The sequence below is a fragment of the Aureococcus anophagefferens genome, assembly GCF_000186865.1.
Source record: "Aureococcus anophagefferens unplaced genomic scaffold AURANscaffold_5, whole genome shotgun sequence".
NCBI lineage: Eukaryota > Pelagophyceae > Pelagomonadales > Pelagomonadaceae > Aureococcus > Aureococcus anophagefferens.
This window is the reverse complement of record NW_008705565.1, coordinates 2,505,831-2,521,045: the sequence shown is the minus strand read 5'-3', so window position 1 is coordinate 2,521,045 and position 15,215 is coordinate 2,505,831. Positions and strand designations below refer to the sequence as shown.

At 70.0% G+C, this 15,215-nt stretch overlaps 6 protein-coding genes across 6 annotated transcripts in view; 3 read left to right on the top strand and 3 right to left on the bottom strand.

The window, feature by feature from the left end:
* Positions 1 to 4,739, bottom strand: part of AURANDRAFT_62820 (hypothetical protein) — a gene marked incomplete at both ends in the record, with an annotated part of 16,917 nt that extends 12,178 nt beyond the window's left edge. Inside the window, 4 exons of the mRNA XM_009036782.1 lie at positions 44 to 1,506; positions 1,635 to 3,386; positions 3,817 to 3,870; positions 4,167 to 4,739. Of these exons, the coding sequence (XP_009035030.1) occupies positions 44 to 1,506; positions 1,635 to 3,386; positions 3,817 to 3,870; positions 4,167 to 4,739 (3,842 nt within the window). The remainder of the gene's footprint in view (positions 1 to 43; positions 1,507 to 1,634; positions 3,387 to 3,816; positions 3,871 to 4,166) is intronic.
* An 82-nt stretch (positions 4,740 to 4,821) lies between these two features.
* Positions 4,822 to 5,713, top strand: AURANDRAFT_52984 (hypothetical protein; the record flags this gene model as incomplete). Its single annotated transcript, XM_009036863.1, has 1 exon — positions 4,822 to 5,713. One exon carries the CDS (start codon positions 4,890 to 4,892, stop codon positions 5,697 to 5,699), a length of 810 nt encoding a protein of 269 aa, XP_009035111.1.
* A 315-nt stretch (positions 5,714 to 6,028) lies between these two features.
* Positions 6,029 to 7,019, bottom strand: AURANDRAFT_62819 (hypothetical protein; the record flags this gene model as incomplete). The annotated part of the gene is made up of 2 exons (XM_009036781.1): positions 6,029 to 6,077; positions 6,241 to 7,019. 2 exons carry the CDS (start codon positions 7,017 to 7,019, stop codon positions 6,029 to 6,031), a joined length of 828 nt encoding a protein of 275 aa, XP_009035029.1.
* Positions 7,020 to 8,681: 1,662 nt separating this feature from the next.
* On the bottom strand, positions 8,682 to 12,499 carry AURANDRAFT_23554 (hypothetical protein; the record flags this gene model as incomplete). Its single annotated transcript, XM_009036780.1, has 2 exons — positions 8,682 to 9,527; positions 9,728 to 12,499. The coding sequence occupies 2 exons, from the start codon at positions 12,497 to 12,499 to the stop codon at positions 8,682 to 8,684; spliced, it is 3,618 nt and encodes a 1,205-aa protein (XP_009035028.1).
* A 621-nt stretch (positions 12,500 to 13,120) lies between these two features.
* Positions 13,121 to 13,771, top strand: AURANDRAFT_6116 (hypothetical protein; the record flags this gene model as incomplete). The annotated part of the gene is made up of 1 exon (XM_009036513.1): positions 13,121 to 13,771. A coding segment is annotated over one exon (651 nt), but the record flags the coding sequence as incomplete, so codon positions are not given.
* Positions 13,772 to 14,023: 252 nt separating this feature from the next.
* Positions 14,024 to 14,275, top strand: AURANDRAFT_8409 (hypothetical protein; the record flags this gene model as incomplete). The annotated part of the gene is made up of 1 exon (XM_009036537.1): positions 14,024 to 14,275. A coding segment is annotated over one exon (252 nt), but the record flags the coding sequence as incomplete, so codon positions are not given.
* Positions 14,276 to 15,215: the final 940 nt, after the last annotated feature.

Below are 15,215 nucleotides of genomic sequence, written 5' to 3'. Positions count from 1 at the left end.
CCGCACCGGCGGCGGCGCCGCGGCGCGCGGCCGCGACGGGAACGGGTCGACGGCGCCCACGCGGCCCCGGCGCGGGGGCGCGGGCGGCAGGTCGCCGACGCGGATCGCGCCGGCGTTTCCACCGCCAGCGGCCGCCGCCGCGTCGCAGGGGCAGGGCCGCTGCTTGAGGCAGGTCCGGCAGTGCTCCGGCGGGAGGGGCTGGTGCCGGCGCCGCGGGCTCGTCATGGCCTCGAGGGGCGACGCGTCGGGGACGACGGCCTCCGCGTCGTCGACGACGGCCTCGGCGTCGTCGTCGCCGCCGCCCATGCCGACGGTGCGGCTCCGGCGGACGTGCGGCGGCGGCGCGGCGCCGCCGGGTGGCGCCGCGGCGCCGTCGGAGGGGACCGCGCCGTCTTTCGCCTCCTCGGCGCCGGCCCGCGGGGGCGCGAAGGCGACGACCTCGTCCCAGCCGCCTTCGGATCCGCGGCCCGCGTCGTCGTCGCCGCCGCCGCCTCCGAAGCCGACGATGCGGCTCGCGCGCACCGCCGCGCGCGGCGCCGCCGCCAAGCCGTCGCCGGCCGCGGCGGCGGGCGGGCTCCGGCCTCCGAAGTCGTCGTCGTCGCAGGCGCAGGGGCGCAGGTGCCAGCAGCGGGGGCAGCGCTCCTTGGGCGGCGAGTCCGGCCCGTCCTCCGACGGACGCTCGTCCGGCCCGTCGTCCGCGACGCGCGCGTCCGGCCCGTCGTCCGGCGGCGCGCCGAAGGCGTCCGGCCGCTCCCACTGGGACAGGTCCGCGGCCTCGTTGGCGTAGTAGACGCGGCCGTCGTCGTCGAGGCGCTCGGCCCAGTCGCCGCGGCGCCGCACGACGGCCGGGTCGCCGCCCGCGGCGCCCTCGCGGGCGCGCGCGGCGCGGACCCAGGCGTCCGGCGCCCGCCAGGTCGTCTCGCGGCCGTCCTCGAAGTAGGGCACGCCGCTTTCGTCGACGCGCTGCGTCCACGCGGCGCCGTCGTCGCCGAGGCCCGCGCTGAGCGCCGCGAGCGCGCCCGCGGACGCGCCGAGCGACCGGCGGAGGTCGCGCGTCTCCGCGTGGGCCCGGAGCGCGGACCTCGTCGGCGCCTCCGTCGGCGGCGCCATGGTCGCGTCGTCGAGGAGGCTCGCGCGCTTGGGCCGCTCGTCGGGCGCGCCGGCGACGAAGAGCGCCGCGCGCTCGAGCGCGTCCAAGTCGAGCTGCACGGTCGTCGACAGGCGGTGCGCGGCGCGCGACGCGAGCACCGCGGGCTTGAGCGCCGCGCGCAGCTCCGGCGCCGCGTCGAAGTCGCGCGCCTCGTGGAGGTAGAGGGCCGCGGCGAGGCGCGCGAGCGCGTGCGTCGCGGCCTCGGCGCCGTGGAACGCGAAGTCGTCGGACGACGCGCCCGCGGGGCGGTCCACGTCCCCCAGGAAGGTCGCCTCGCCCTTGAGCACGGCCGCGGCGCTCCGCGCCGACGCCTTGAGGGCCGCTAAAGCCCGGGGCGCGTGGAGCGCCGCGTAGGCCTGGGCAGCACAAGGGTGATTCAACGTCGCTTCAACGTGAGTGTTCCGCGCGCGCGCGTTCCAAAAAAAGCATCCACGCTTCGAGACCGTTCCGAGAGATGATCGCTCGTCCAAAAATCAGCCGAAACGAGTGGAAAACGGCCGAGATAGGAGCCTTTGAAGTTGGGAATTTCGCTCTCTTGTCCTGCCCTGGCGTAGGCCGCGCGCGCGTCCGCGCCCTGGAGCGCCACGGCGGCCTCGAGCGCGTCCGCGGCGGCCTCGGCGAGGCCGTGGCCGCCCAAAGCCAGCGCGCCGACGCAGAGCACGGCCGCGCGCGCGCCCAGGGCCCCCGCGTCGCCCTCGCGGACGCGCCGGTGCTTCCGCGCGCGCGCGGTCGCGAGCGCGTGGTCCGACGCCACCACCCGGACGGCCTCCGTCGCCACGACGAAAAAGGCCAGCGCCTCGACCAGGGTCCGCGGCGGCTCCGCGTCGTGTTCCACTCTCTCCAACTCGCGCGCGCCCACGTCCAGCGCCAGGCGCGAGCACTCGAGGATGCCGTCGATGTCGTCCGCGCGGGCCTCGGCCGCGGACGCGGACGTCGCGATGAGCCCCCGCGTCGCCACGAGGACGCCGCAGAAGCGGAGCGCGGACCGCGCGCACCGGCCCGCGAGCGGCGAGTCTCCCGCGGCGAGGCGCCGGAGCCAGTCCGCCGTGCCGTCGCCGTCGCGCCGCTTCGCGAGGGCCCGCCGCGCGGCGACGGCGCGCAGGCCGTGGCCCTGGAGCAGCAATGATAGGGCGTCGAGGGCGACGCGGCCGCGCTCCGTCTCCGGCGCGTCGAGGAGGCGGACGAGCGTCGTCGCGCACCGCGGCGTCGCCAGCGCGTCGTCCGCGTCTTCTTCGCCGTCGTCCTCGGGCGTCGCCGCGGCGGCCTTGACGAGCTTGAGCGCGACGACGTCGCCCGTGGCGCGGTCCACGGCGTCGCGCCAGACGCGCCTCGGCGCGATTGCGGCGACGAGGCCCCGGAAGTGGCCCGCGAGGACGTCGTCGTCGTCGAGCACGTCGAGCGCCTCGCAGACGAGGAGCGCGAGGCTCACGTCCCGGGCGCCGGAGCCGACGGCGAGGTAGGCGGGCTGCGCCGCCGGCGCGACGACGGGCTTCGTCGCCGCCGCGAGCGACGACCGCCGGCTCGCGCGCGTCGACGCGCGGAGCCGGCCACTCAGCGTCCGCGCGGGCGGCGGCCGGTCCCCCAGGGGCCCCCGGTAGAGGCGGTCGAGGCAGTGGAGGCAGGGCAGGAGCACGCTCTCGCCGAGTTTCGGGGCCTCGCGCCGGTGTCGCCAGACCCGCAGCTCCGCGCGGAGCGTGCCCGCCAAGACGTCCCCCAACTTCGACGCGACGGACAGGGGCCCCCGGTGCACGCAGAGCGCCGCGTTGGCGGCGACGAGCCAGGGCCGGCTCCGGCCCGCGGTGACGGCGTACTTGGCCACGGCGCCGGCGACGACCGCGCCGCCGCCGGGTAAGGGCGCGACGCGCGTCGTCGCGAGCACCGCGGCGCCGAGCGCGTCCGCGGAGTCGCGCGCGCCGCCGTTCAGAGCGCCGACGCAGGCGAGGCCCAGGCCCTGGGCGCCGCAGGCCACGGCGGCGAAGGCCGCGGCCCGCGCGACGGCCGCGACGCATGCGCCGACGGCCGCGACGTACGCCTCGTCGCGCGGCGCGCCGCAGGCCGCGTCGAGGCACGCGGCGAGCGCCGCGGGGCCGCCGGAGTCGACGACCTCGCGCGCGGCGGCGGCGCGCTCGCTCGCGCTCTTCGACGGGCCCACGGCCTCGACGACGACGGCCAGCGCGTACTTGGCCAGCGGCGCGAACTTCGCGTGGGACCGCAGCTCCTCGACGGCCTGCCGCGCCTGCAAGGCGACGACCGTCGAGCCGGAGCGCGGGCGCGCGGCCGTCGTCGCCATTGCGGTGTCACGGCGCAGCCGACGTCCGGCCGCGTCGAAGGGCGGACTGGGCAACCATCGTGTCGAAGGAAGAACGTTATTGACGGAAAAGGTCGCATTCAACCTCATCAGTTGCAGAGGTCGTATTTTCACGGCATGGCCCGCTGGAGTCAGGCCAAGTCTTTGATGCGATGCGAAATTTTCCCTCGCACTGGGGCAGCCTAGGCTCTCCCCACAGACTCGCGGGTCGCTCCTTCGCATTTCGCGCTGGGGCAGCCTACGGGTCCGGGCAGCCCTAGCGGGCAGCCATGGCGCGCTGCGTGTGCCGCGTCGCCCTGTGGTGCATCGTCGGCTCGGCGCGCGCCTCGGTGATGATGCCGCCGAGCATGGCGCCGACCGCCGCGCCGACGGTGTCCGCCGCGCCGACGGCGACGTTCGCGCCGACCGACACCTGCGAGTACGGCAGCGCGTGGTTCGGCGGCGGCGTCGGCGAGCACTGCGGGACCCGCAGCGCATCCCCCGGGTGTGTCTTCCGCGCCCCGGAAAACACACCTCCCGCGAAATTCACAGCGCGAGAATCCCTGCTTCTCGAAATGAAATTAACACGTCCTAGTCGTCCTTCTTCGCCGTCTCGCCCTTGGGCTCCGCGTCGTCCGGGTCGTCCTTCTTCTCCTTCGCGTCCTCCTTCTTCTTCTTGTCCTCGTCGCTCTCCTCCTCCGCGTGGGGCGTGAAGGCGCCGACGAGCACGAGCAGCACGGAGAAGGCGCCCATGCCCGTGCTCAGCATGCGGTAGTCCACCATCTCGAAGAACAGGTCGAGCTTGTCCGTGATCGGCTTGATGAGCGGCGTGAACCACATGGGCCCCCGCGGGATGCGCAGGCCCTCGCCGCGGCCGCCGTCCTCGAGCGTGACGTTCTTGAGCCGCTTCGTGAAGTTGCGCAGGAAGTCGGAGTTCGTCTCCGTGACGTTCTCCGTGAAGTCGTACATGCGCCCGCGGATGAAGAGGAGGCTCCGCGCCTCCGTGATGTTGAAGCGCTCGCCGCAGAGGACGACGTTGATCTCGCAGTCGACCGTCGCGACGTTGATCCACTTGTCGTCGTGGCCGTCGAGCTTCGACGCGAGCTCCTTGAGCTGGAACTTGTCCTCCTTCGGGCAGAGCTCGGGGCAGAAGCGCACGAACCAGTCGCCCGTCGTCGACCCGGAGATGCTCTGGGTCTCCTTCTCGAAGGTCTCGTCGCCGAGCTCGACGATGCCTTCGCCGGCGGCGAGCGCCAGCCAGCCAGCCAGCAAGACGCACGTCTTCGTCGCCCAACCCAACATCGCGCAGGCTCCTCGTTCAACTCTCGCGAGGACGGCATCGTGAAGTGCACGGAGAGCGCGGCCTCTCAGTCGGTGCGCACTCGAGGCCCATGCTTGCGGCGTTCGCGCAGCACTAGCAGCGTCCCACGACCGCGCCGGGGTCGAAAAACCATGGCGTCGCTGGCGGAAAAGCCCCCCGAGGACGCGCCCATCGAGATCAGCATGTTCAAGGCCCCCGAGTGCTTCCTCTACAAGGTGCCGCCGCTGAAGATTGCGAGCGGCCACCGCGCCGAGGACTGGGGCCTCGGCAGCCCGCAGCTCACGGGCCGCGTCGAGATCGTCGGCGTCGGCACGACGGCCGAGGTGCGCGTCTTCAAGCAGGACGACGGCGCGAAGCCCGTCGCGGTCTGCCCCGTGCGCTGCGCCGCGGGGAGCCCGGCCGTCGGCGCGGTCGTCGACGACGTCGTCGACAGCAGCCGCTACTTCGTGCTGCGCCTCGAGGACGCGAAGAAGCGCAAGGCCTACCTGGGCCTCGGCTTCCGGGAGCGCGACGTCGCCTACGACTTCAAGGCCACGCTCTGCGACTTCAAGCGCAGCGTCGACCGCGAAGAGAAGGCCGAGGCGGACCACGCGGACTACGAGCGGCGCCAGGCCGACGGCGCGGACCCGGAGCCCGAGGTCGACATGTCCCTCAAGGGCCGCATCAAGATCAGCCTGGGCGACGACGACGGCGACCGGCCCGAGCGGCCGAAACGCGAGAGCGCGGGCCCGGCCGACGGCGCGGTGCCGCGCCTCGCGCCGCCGCCGAAGCCCGTGCCCCGGCGCTCGCCGCCGCGGCCCGCGCCGCCGCCCGCCGCCGCGCCGCCGCCCCTGGAGAACTGGGCGACCTTCGACGACGCGTGCCCCGCGGCCGACGGCGGCGGCGACGCGGCCGACGGCGGCGACGACGACGACGGCTTCGGGGACTTTGAACAGGCCTAAAATTTATCGATCGCAGTTGGTATGGAGCTCGAAGAGCACGCAGCTCTGCGTCCAGAGCGCCTCGCCGAATCCGGGGCTCTTGTGTGAGCGGTCGATGTGCGCGACAACAACGGACCTGTTCTCTTCGTGTTTGCGGTCGTGCTCACTTTGGAATTCGTCGTCGCATCCGATGTGTTGTATGACGATGGACTCGACATGCTTGCGCACGATGGCGACTTGCTCGGGCGTGAGCGAAAGCCCGAACCGCGAAACCAGCTCGGCGTCCTCGGGCCCCGAACTGACGGACATCGACTGACCTTTGGCATGGGCGCCTATCCAGGCATCCGTCGTTAGTTTGTGATGAGCCACGAGCCACGGGATTTCTTGCGAGAGTTGGACCTGGTTGTATTTCGTAATGAGTTTGAGCAGTTCATGGAAGCGCAGATCACAGTACGTGTGTGCCTTGATCAGCGCCGGCGTCCTCCTCATGAAGTCGTTGAAGACAGAGGTCGGCACGCAGTAGTCGAAGAACTCGTGGAATTTTTGGACGCGCGCCACGGACATTTCGGTGATCTGACTGGCGAGCACGGGATCCTGCTTCCACGCGTCGAAGTTGTCGTAGCCGCAGATCAGCTGGTCGAGTCTGCCGTCGTCACCGGCCATATTCTTGAGCAACAGTTTGCACGGGATGCTGAACGGCACGGCACCCTTGCCCGCGGCGACTTGTTGTCGTAGAACGTTGTGGAAGACGGGAACCCGCCATGGGTGCCACATCACGTCGTTGTCCAGGAACATGAGCCACGCGCTTGAACAGAGCTCCATCGACGCCTTGAGCAGGTCGTCGAGGTGCTCGAACTGGGACCGCTTCTCGTGGCCGTCGTCGAGGACGTGCCAGCGGATCGCGGGATTTTGGTCCGCGAGCGCGCGGAGGCTCTCGATCATGGAGCACGAACCGTTGCCCCCGCGTAGCGGGCCGCTGAGACTCACGAAGACGTTGAGCATTTCCGGAAGGCGCTGCTGGAAGGAGACGCTCTGGGCGCATCGTCGGAAGAGCAGCACGCGGCGCGGCGAGTCCAGGTGGCACGTCATGAGCACGTGCATCGTCGTCGACCCGGCCTCGCCCGCAAACGGCGGAGGCGGCGCCAGGTTCGCTGCTTTGAGGAATTGTGTCAACATCTCGTCGTAGATGCGCACCTCGTAGCGGTCCGCGTCGGGGTGGTACTTTACCACGCGCGCCTCGAGCCCGTTCAGCTCCTGTTGAGCTTCGGAGCTCAAATTCTCCACGCGCACCTGGTCTCCGCGCGCGAGCAATCGGCGTGTTTGCGGGAGAAGCGCAGCCATGTTGAGACTGCCCTGATCAGCATTCGGCAGCCATGCTGCGATTTACTTCGGCACCACAGCAACCCCGGCTTCAACAAATTGAGCTTCAAGGTCGCCTCGCCGCCCGGACACTCCCTCTAGACACGCAGTACTCACACGGATTTAAGTCAGGAGTTTCGCTCGATCTCGTCGCACACATCCCGATGTCCTGCCTTCCAGTCTATCTTCTGGCAGCCCCTGCTGCAGTACCTAGTCCCGCAGTGCGCGCACGCTTGGTATGGATGCGTGAAGAGTTCCCTGTAATCACCGCAGCAAGCGCACGTTCTCCGTTTCCAAGCGCGTTCGACACGTTCCTGTTCCGCGAGAAGTGCTATGAGTTCCTCGTGCTTGCATCCGATCATCAGGGAGAGGCACATCGAAGTCGGAAATCTTCTCGGGAAGTGGTCGCGGTCCGTGAATTGGAGTAAACTTTGGGCGTAGTCTGGGCCGCACGGCAGCAGCGGGTCGGCGCCGTGCTCGAGCAAAATCTTCGCGCAGAGGCATGCGTTCTTCTTTTCGGCGATGGAATTGACGAGGTGCAGCGGGGCCATGTCCGACGACATCTCGTTCACGCGCGCGCCGTGTTGCACGAGAAGCAGAACCAGCGCGGGGGAACCGATGACGACCGCGACGCCGAGCGTTGTGTTGGCCCCTTCTGGTCGCACATTCACGTCCGCGCCGCCCTTGACAAGCATATGTGCCATCATGAGGCACGCGGTTTGTCGCCCCTCGACTGTTTCGCGTTCGCCGTAGCCCGACTCGCGATGGTCGCCGGCGAGCTCTTGGATCACCATATTGAGCGGCGTGTGCCCGCGTATTTGGGTGCGATCGACGTCCGCGCCCCGCGCGATGAGCAACTTGATCGTCTCGAGCTTATCTTTCACGTCGGCGACGCGACACGAACGTCCGTCGTCAAAGCGCTGGCACACGCACGACGCGGTCATGTACAGGGCCGAGTACCCGGCCGGCCGGCCGGCGGCGTCGAGGACAACACGTCCGCCCAACACGTCCGGGTCAGCGCCGGCGTCGAGCAACAATTCGCAGAGCTCCGTGAGGCCGAAGGCCGCCGCTTGGTGCAGAACGGTATGGCCCGCCTCATCGTATTCCCTGCGATTGACCGCGCCGGCGCTGTACTCGACGAACAGTTGCGCGTCCAAAAGTTGAGATTTTATTTGTCCTGGGATGGCCGTCAGAATGTTCAGAGCCGATGACCAGCGTTTTGGCTTCGGGAATGAAGTGATGACCTCGCCCTCGCAGAGAACGTCCTGCGCAGGAACGCGGACGCCGTAGAGGGTGCGATCTAAGGCGCGGCCCACGTATAAATCGCCCCCTTTCCAGCTAGGCAGGGGTTCGATTAACGTGAGCTGCATGTCGAGCTTCGCATTCCCTTTCTTGGCACGCGGGCCTTTCGCGTTCCGTTTCGCTCCTCCCATGCTGCCTCGGCGAAATCGCGGCGGCGATGTCGCGCAGCGTCTTCAGATGATGTCGCGCGCGCCCGCGATGGTGGGTGGCCCCGCGGCGGCCCCGCAGCTATGCGACCGGATGACAGCGGCGCGGCCCCGCAGTTATGCGACCAAATCGCTGCCCCATACGCTGCCCGCAGCACTGCACCGCGGGGTCAACACCAACCGCACCCAAAGGTCCTTAGGCCTTGTAGGCCATGGCGAGGATGGCCGCGGGGATGAAGTCCGTCGGCTTGGGGACGTCGGCGACCTTGCAGAGCGTGTCGACGAACCAGATGGCGTTGGCGAGCTCCAGCGGCGCGGCGTCCTTGGCCTGCTTCGCGTCCGCGTACTGGGCCGTGACCGTCGAGCAGACGAACTGGCCGAGGTAGGCGAGGAGCTGCTTGCAGTAGGACGGGTGGCACTGCTTGAGGACCGTGTGGACGCCGACGACGACGACGAAGCCGTCGATGGGGTAGGACCGCTTCCGCTTCACGAGCGACTGGAGCCGGTCGTCGTGGCCGAGCTTGTGCGCGTACGACAGGAGGAAGAGGAGCAGCACGAGCGGCAGGTGCTCCAGCGGCTCCGTGGCCACGTAGACCTTCGCCAGCGGGTCCGACACGCCCGACGCATCCAGCAGCGTCGCCAGGTCCGCGAGCACGCGGCGCCCGTCCTTCGCGTCCGGCACGGGGTCCGGGACCGTTTCCGGGTCGCCGTAGTGGTCCAGCACGTCGCCGAGCACGGCGCCGTCGACGTTCGTCAGCGACGCGTGCAGGAAGTCGGCGTCGACGCGCGCCTTGAGGAGGAGCGCGTGGTTCAGCGACTTGCGCAGGAGCTGCGCGTGGCCGACGGCCAGGATCCGGTGCAACAGCCGCGGCATGGCCGCCTCGAGCGTCTTCGCCGCGCGCGCGTAGAGCTTGCCCGGCCCGCCGCCGCCCCGCGGCGGCGCCCACTCGGGGAAGAGCGCGTCCCGCAGGCTCTCGAGGAACCGCGCGTGCGGCGCGGTGAGCGCCTTGTAGTCGTCGACGAAGTTCGACAGGTCGTGGACCTGGGCAGCACAAGGGTGATTCAAGGTCGCTTCAACGTGAGTGTTCCGCGCGCGCGCGTTCCGGAAAAAGCATCTACGCGTCGAGACCGTTCCGAGAGATGATCGCTCGTCCAAAAATCAACCGAAACGAGTGGAAAACGGCCGAGATCGGAGCCTTTGAAGTTGGGAATTTCGCTCTCTTTTGCCGCCCTGTCGTGGACGACGCGGAACGCGAGCATGCGGTCGAGGCCCGCGAGGCCGCAGACGCCCAGGGCGCGCTCCGCGATCTGGAACGTGTGGACGCCGCAGGCCTCGGCGTCGCCGGGGTCCAGCCTGCCCTTCGACGACGCGCCCTCGAGAACGTGCGCGTCGCAGTACCAGCCGGCGCGCTCCGGCGCGTAGGACGTCGTCGCCGGCGACGTGAGCCGGAGGAGCGCCGCCAGGGTCCGGCCCATGAAGGTCGCCGCGCCGTCGTCGGCGCCGTGCGGGTCCGGTAGCGGCGCGAAGCGGGGCACGGGCACGACGGACGACTGGTGCCGGCTCTCCGCGTCCGCGACTTTGCGGCGGAGGTAGCGGTTGCACTCGGCCTCGACGTTGTAGTTGACGACGCGCCCGAGCTCCTCCTGCCACATCTTGAGGCCCGCGATGTCGATGTAGTCCTGGACGTACTCCACGGACCGGCGGTAGCCGTCGACGCGGCGGCCGAGGTGCGCGAGGATCTCGTGGACCTGCCGCGCGAGCGCCGCGCCGACGAACTTCTTCCGGTCCTGGTCCTTCTTGGGCACGGGGAACCGCAGCTGCTCGTGGAGCGTGCGGCTCAGCTGGCGCACGAGCTCCTTGCGGAGGCCGTCGTGGAGCACGCGCCGCGGCTCGACGCGGACGACGCCGAGGAGCGTGCGCTCCATGGCGAGCACGCCCTCCGTGAAGACGGACACCTGGTGCGTCAGCCGCGCGAGCTGGTAGCGCTCGTTGAGCTGGGCGTAGTCCTTGAGGTAGGCCGTCTCGAGCTTCACGGGTAAAGGAGCTAAGGTCCGCGTCTGGATGTCGACGATGTCGTCCAGGAGCCCGAAGACGGAGACGGGGATCACGTCCAGGACCCGCCGCACGAAGTTGACGAGCTCCGTCGAGTAGTAGGACGCCACGGACGCCTGGTCGCTCGAGTTGCACTGCGAGATGCGGATCAGGGGCACGTCGAGGATCGACGCGAGCTTGAGGAACGTCGCCCGCAGCAGCACCGCCGTCCGCGGGTCCCCGCGCACGCGGTCGTGGAGGATGGGCACGTAGTCCCCGAGAATGTCGAAGGCGTAGGACAGGTCCGACACGGATTCGATGACGTGCATCACCGAGTGCTGCACGTTCGTGATGCGCACCATCTGCAGCAGGAACTCGCGCGTGTCCGCAAGGAAGGCCTTGATCTGCAGGTTCGTGTCGACCTGCTCGAACTGCTCCACCTCCTCCAAAGCGCCCACGAGCGTCTGGATCTTCCGGCCCATCATCGTCGCGTGCGCCTCGTCGTCGTCCAACCGCGCCATCTCGCCCGCCAGGGCCCCGAACCACTTCATCAAATTCTCGTCGCGCGCGACGCGCGCGAGAGCCTTCTCGCCCGTGAAGTACTCGCTGAGCTCCGTCATGCGGTCGATGACCTGCTGCTTGCAGAAGGCCCACTTCGCGGGCTTGCTGTCGAGCAGGCTCTGGAACATCTGCTTGAGCTTGTACTCGAGCTGCGACGCTTTCAATAATAACGTCATGAGCGCCTCGGCGTCGCCCGGGCTGCCGGCCTTGGCGGCGATCTTCGAGCGCCAGCCGTCGTGGGCGCAGCGCCGGTGGAGCAGGCGCCAGCGGAGCGCCGCGTTCGACCGCCGCGCGCAGTCCAAGAGCGCGCGCATGTGGTCCAACAGGTGCTGCTCCGTGAGCTGGCCCTCCGTCAAAAAGCCGTCGAGCTCCTTGATCTGGCGGTGCACGAGCGCGTCGTTGGACGCCACCAAACGACCCACGGCGCCGTCCGTGAGCACGTTCCGTAAAGCCGCGGCCGCCGCGCCGTAGCCCGCCCACTCGACGCTCAGGTCGACGACGTGGCCCATGTAGACGGGCACGACCCAGTTGTCCGAAAAGTGCTTGTCGACGACCTCGCGCATGGCCGCCGTGCGGCCCTTCAACGTGTCGGCGTCGAAATACAGGATGACGTAGAGCATGGACGCCTGCGACGCGAGGCGCACGGACCGGTGCTCCGGCGCCGGAAACGCGGCCGACTGGAGGTAGACGTCGTCGCTCATGAGCCGCTGGATCACCAACTTCGCCGCGCTCGCCGTCGCGTCGGTCCGGAAGCGGTTGAAGAAGGCCTCGGGGTAGTTCTTCGGCCGCCGGCCGCCGCTCCGGTAGCCCGTGGACCGCGCGAGCCGGCAGACGTCGTCGACGGCCTCCATCGTCGACTCGCCCTCGAGGCGGTAGCAGGCGATGACCAAGCGCTCGCGCACGACGCCGGGGACCTTGGCGTCGAGCAGGACGAGCAACGTCCCGTAGAGAAAATAGGCCTCGCAGAGGAGCTGCTTGCCGTCAACGTCCTCGAGCACGTTGTCCACCGAGTGCGCGATGAAGTAGCCGCTGCCGAGCCGCTCGAGGAAGCCGTGCACGTCCCGCCAGTACTTGACCGTCGACTCCATGAGCGCGTAGAACCGCTTCGCGAAGGCGCCGTGCGTCTCCAGGAACTCGTTGTCGACGTCGAGGAGGCCGTCGCTCGAGTTCACCCTATTCTCAAAGTCCTCGGGCTCCTTGAGGTAGGCGAAGTCGAAGAGCACGGCCTCGAAGGACGCCTCCTCCGCCGTGAGCAGCGCCGCGCCGCGCCGCGCCCGCTCCTCGGCGTCCAGGAACACGGGCGGGATCGCCTGCGCGAGGCGCAGCAGCTCCGCGATCAACGCGCTGCCCGACGCGACGAGCGACAGCAGCGTCGCGCCGCAGAGGTTCCCGTCGTCGAGCAGCGACGGCGTCTGGCTCATCATCGTCGACCGGCGCGGCGCGCGCGCCTCGGCGCGGCGGCGTGCTCGGCGGCGGCGGCGGCGGCCAATGGCCAGCCGAATACGAGCGCGCTTTTTCAGCACGTCTCGTTGCAGTTTTTTTCCAGAGCCCGCCACCGGCTGTGAGAGCTGGTCGGGCCCGCGCGCGCTGCGGGAGGAGCTCGAGCGCTTCCTCGTCGACGTCGCGGCTCGCGATCCAGTGGAAACAGGCCCGCGGTCGCCGTCGCCGAGGCCCGCGTCCTTTGTGCGATGGAGGCTGCGAAGGACACGTTCATGGGCATGTGGCGCGCGCGCGTCCTCGGCGAGGAGGACAGGAAGGAGCCACCCGCGGCGAAGAAGGTGACCTTCGAGGAGGACGCGTCGCTGGCCGCCGCCCTCGACGAGACCGGCGACGTCGAGGACTTTGTCAAAGTGCCGGCGCCGCCGAAAGATCCCGCGGACCTCGCCGCGGCCGCCGCGGAGGCGGAGGCGAAGCGGGAGGCCCACGAGGCGGCGTACCGCGCGGCGCACCGGCGGAAGCTCGAGGCCCAGTGCCGCGCCAACGGCGGCGTCGTCTGCACGGGGGACGAGCCCGAGCGGCCGCCGGCGCAGCCGCCGAAGAAGGAGGCCTACGCGACGGTCATCACGAACGACGGCTACGCGCCCGGCGCCCTGGCGCTCCTCCAGAGCCTGCGGGCGTCGCGCAGCGCGAAGCCGCGCCTCGTCCTCGTCACGAGCGACGTCTCCGAGCGGTCGCGGCGCCTGTTGCGGCGCCTCGCGACGGTCGTCGACGTCGAGCCGATCCCCAACCCGCACACGCCCCTCGACGGCAAGGAGTGCTGGGCGCGCTGCGGCTACACGAAGCTCGCGCTCTGGGGGCTGACGGAGTACACGAAGCTCGTCTACGTCGACGCGGACGCCGTCGTCCTCGAAAACGTCGACGAGCTCTTCGCGCTCGACGTCGCCTTCGCCGCGGCGCCGGACATCTTCCCGCCGGACAAGTTCAACAGCGGCGTCATGGTGCTGGCGCCGTCGAAGGAGACCTTCGACGCCATGCTCAAGGTGGCCCCGGACGCGCGCTCGCACGACGGCGGCGACGGCGGCTTCCTCAACGAGTTCTTCGACGACTGGTTCGAGGGCCCCGTCGCCGGGCGCCTCGCCTTCCGCTACAACTGCCAGCGCACGCTCCACCGCTTCATGCACGCGCACAACGCGGGCTTCTGGGACGTCTGCAAGCCCATCAAGGTCCTCCACTTTGCGTCCGTGCCCAAGCCCTGGCAGGACCCGAAGCGGCGCGGCGAGCTCGACGATATCTGGTGGTCCTTCTACGAGAAGGGCCAGCCCCAGCGGCGCGGGGGGTCCCTGGCCATGCGCGACGGCCCCGCGTCGCTCGACCTCCGGGGCAAGGGCCCGACCGCGCTCCCGCTCGACGCCAAGGTCACGGCCTGGGCGCCGCGGCTGCGCGTGCTCCTGCTCTGCGGCAACGGCCTCCTCGCGCTGCCCGAGGACCTGGGCAGGTTCACGGGGCTGACGACGCTGGCGGCGACGCGGAACAAGCTCGAGAAGCTGCCGCAGGAGCTCTTCAACCTCGCGCACCTGGAGGTGCTCAAGCTCTCGGGCAACCGCATCCGCCACCTCCCCGAGGACGTCGACGAGCTCGGCGAGCTCAAAACCCTGACGCTCACGAACAACCGCCTGTCGGCGCTGCCGACGACGCTACGATCGTTGGCCAAGCTCTCGACGCTCGCGCTCGCGGGCAACGCGTTCACGGAGCATCCGCCCGTGGCGCTCGTCGCCGCCGTCGGCGCGCGCATCTCGGCGACGGGCGACGCCGGGCTCGCCGCGCTCCGCGACGTCCTGCTCGGGACCGCCGCGCGCTTCGTCGCGATCGGCGCGCAGTGCGACTGCGTGACCTGGCTCGACGCCTGCCGGAGCCGCAAGGTCGCCTACCCGCTGGACTGGGGCAACGCGACGCCCAAGACCTTCCGCTACCTCCTGGAGCGCGACTTCGACCCGGACGACTGCTTCGCGTGCGGCGACTTCGTGCCGTTGTCGAAGAACGAGCGCACGTCGCAGCTCCTCTGCGACCCCATGCCCCTCAAGCTGCGCGTCTTCGGCGACGACGCCGTGGACCAGACCTGCGTCAACGCCTTCCGGTCGAAGACGACGGCCGACGACGGGTCCGTGGGCGCGGGCGTGCATCGCTACGCATACAACGTCAAGACCAAGTGGGCCTCGTTCCACGACTTCCACTTCGACGAGGCCCTCGAGGCCCAGACCCGCGTCTTCGAGAAGCACGCGCGGCGCCTCCTGCGGCTCCACGCGACGCTGGCGTCGGCGGAGCCCGACGTGCTCACCTGCTTCGTCTATCGCGCGGCGCAAAAAGGGTCCTGCGGGTCGTTCATGAACTGCCCCCACAGCGGGGCGCCCCTCGACGGCGCCCTGGTCGAGGACTTGGTGGCGTGCTGCGACGCCGTCAAGGCCAAGTTCCCGGCCGCGCGGTTCAAGGTCTTGTACCTCTACCGCGACGCGCCGGACCCGGCCGGCCCGCGCCACGAGGACCTGCTCTGCGTCGACGGGCGGCTCGTCGCCGACGACGACAAGAGCGGCCTGCTCCAGTTCCTCCTCTGGCAGAGCGACGTCGCCTTCGACCTGCGGCCGTAAGCTGGTGTACTTCGCGGCCGTGGGCTGTGTTTACTTCGCGTTCTTCGACGACGGC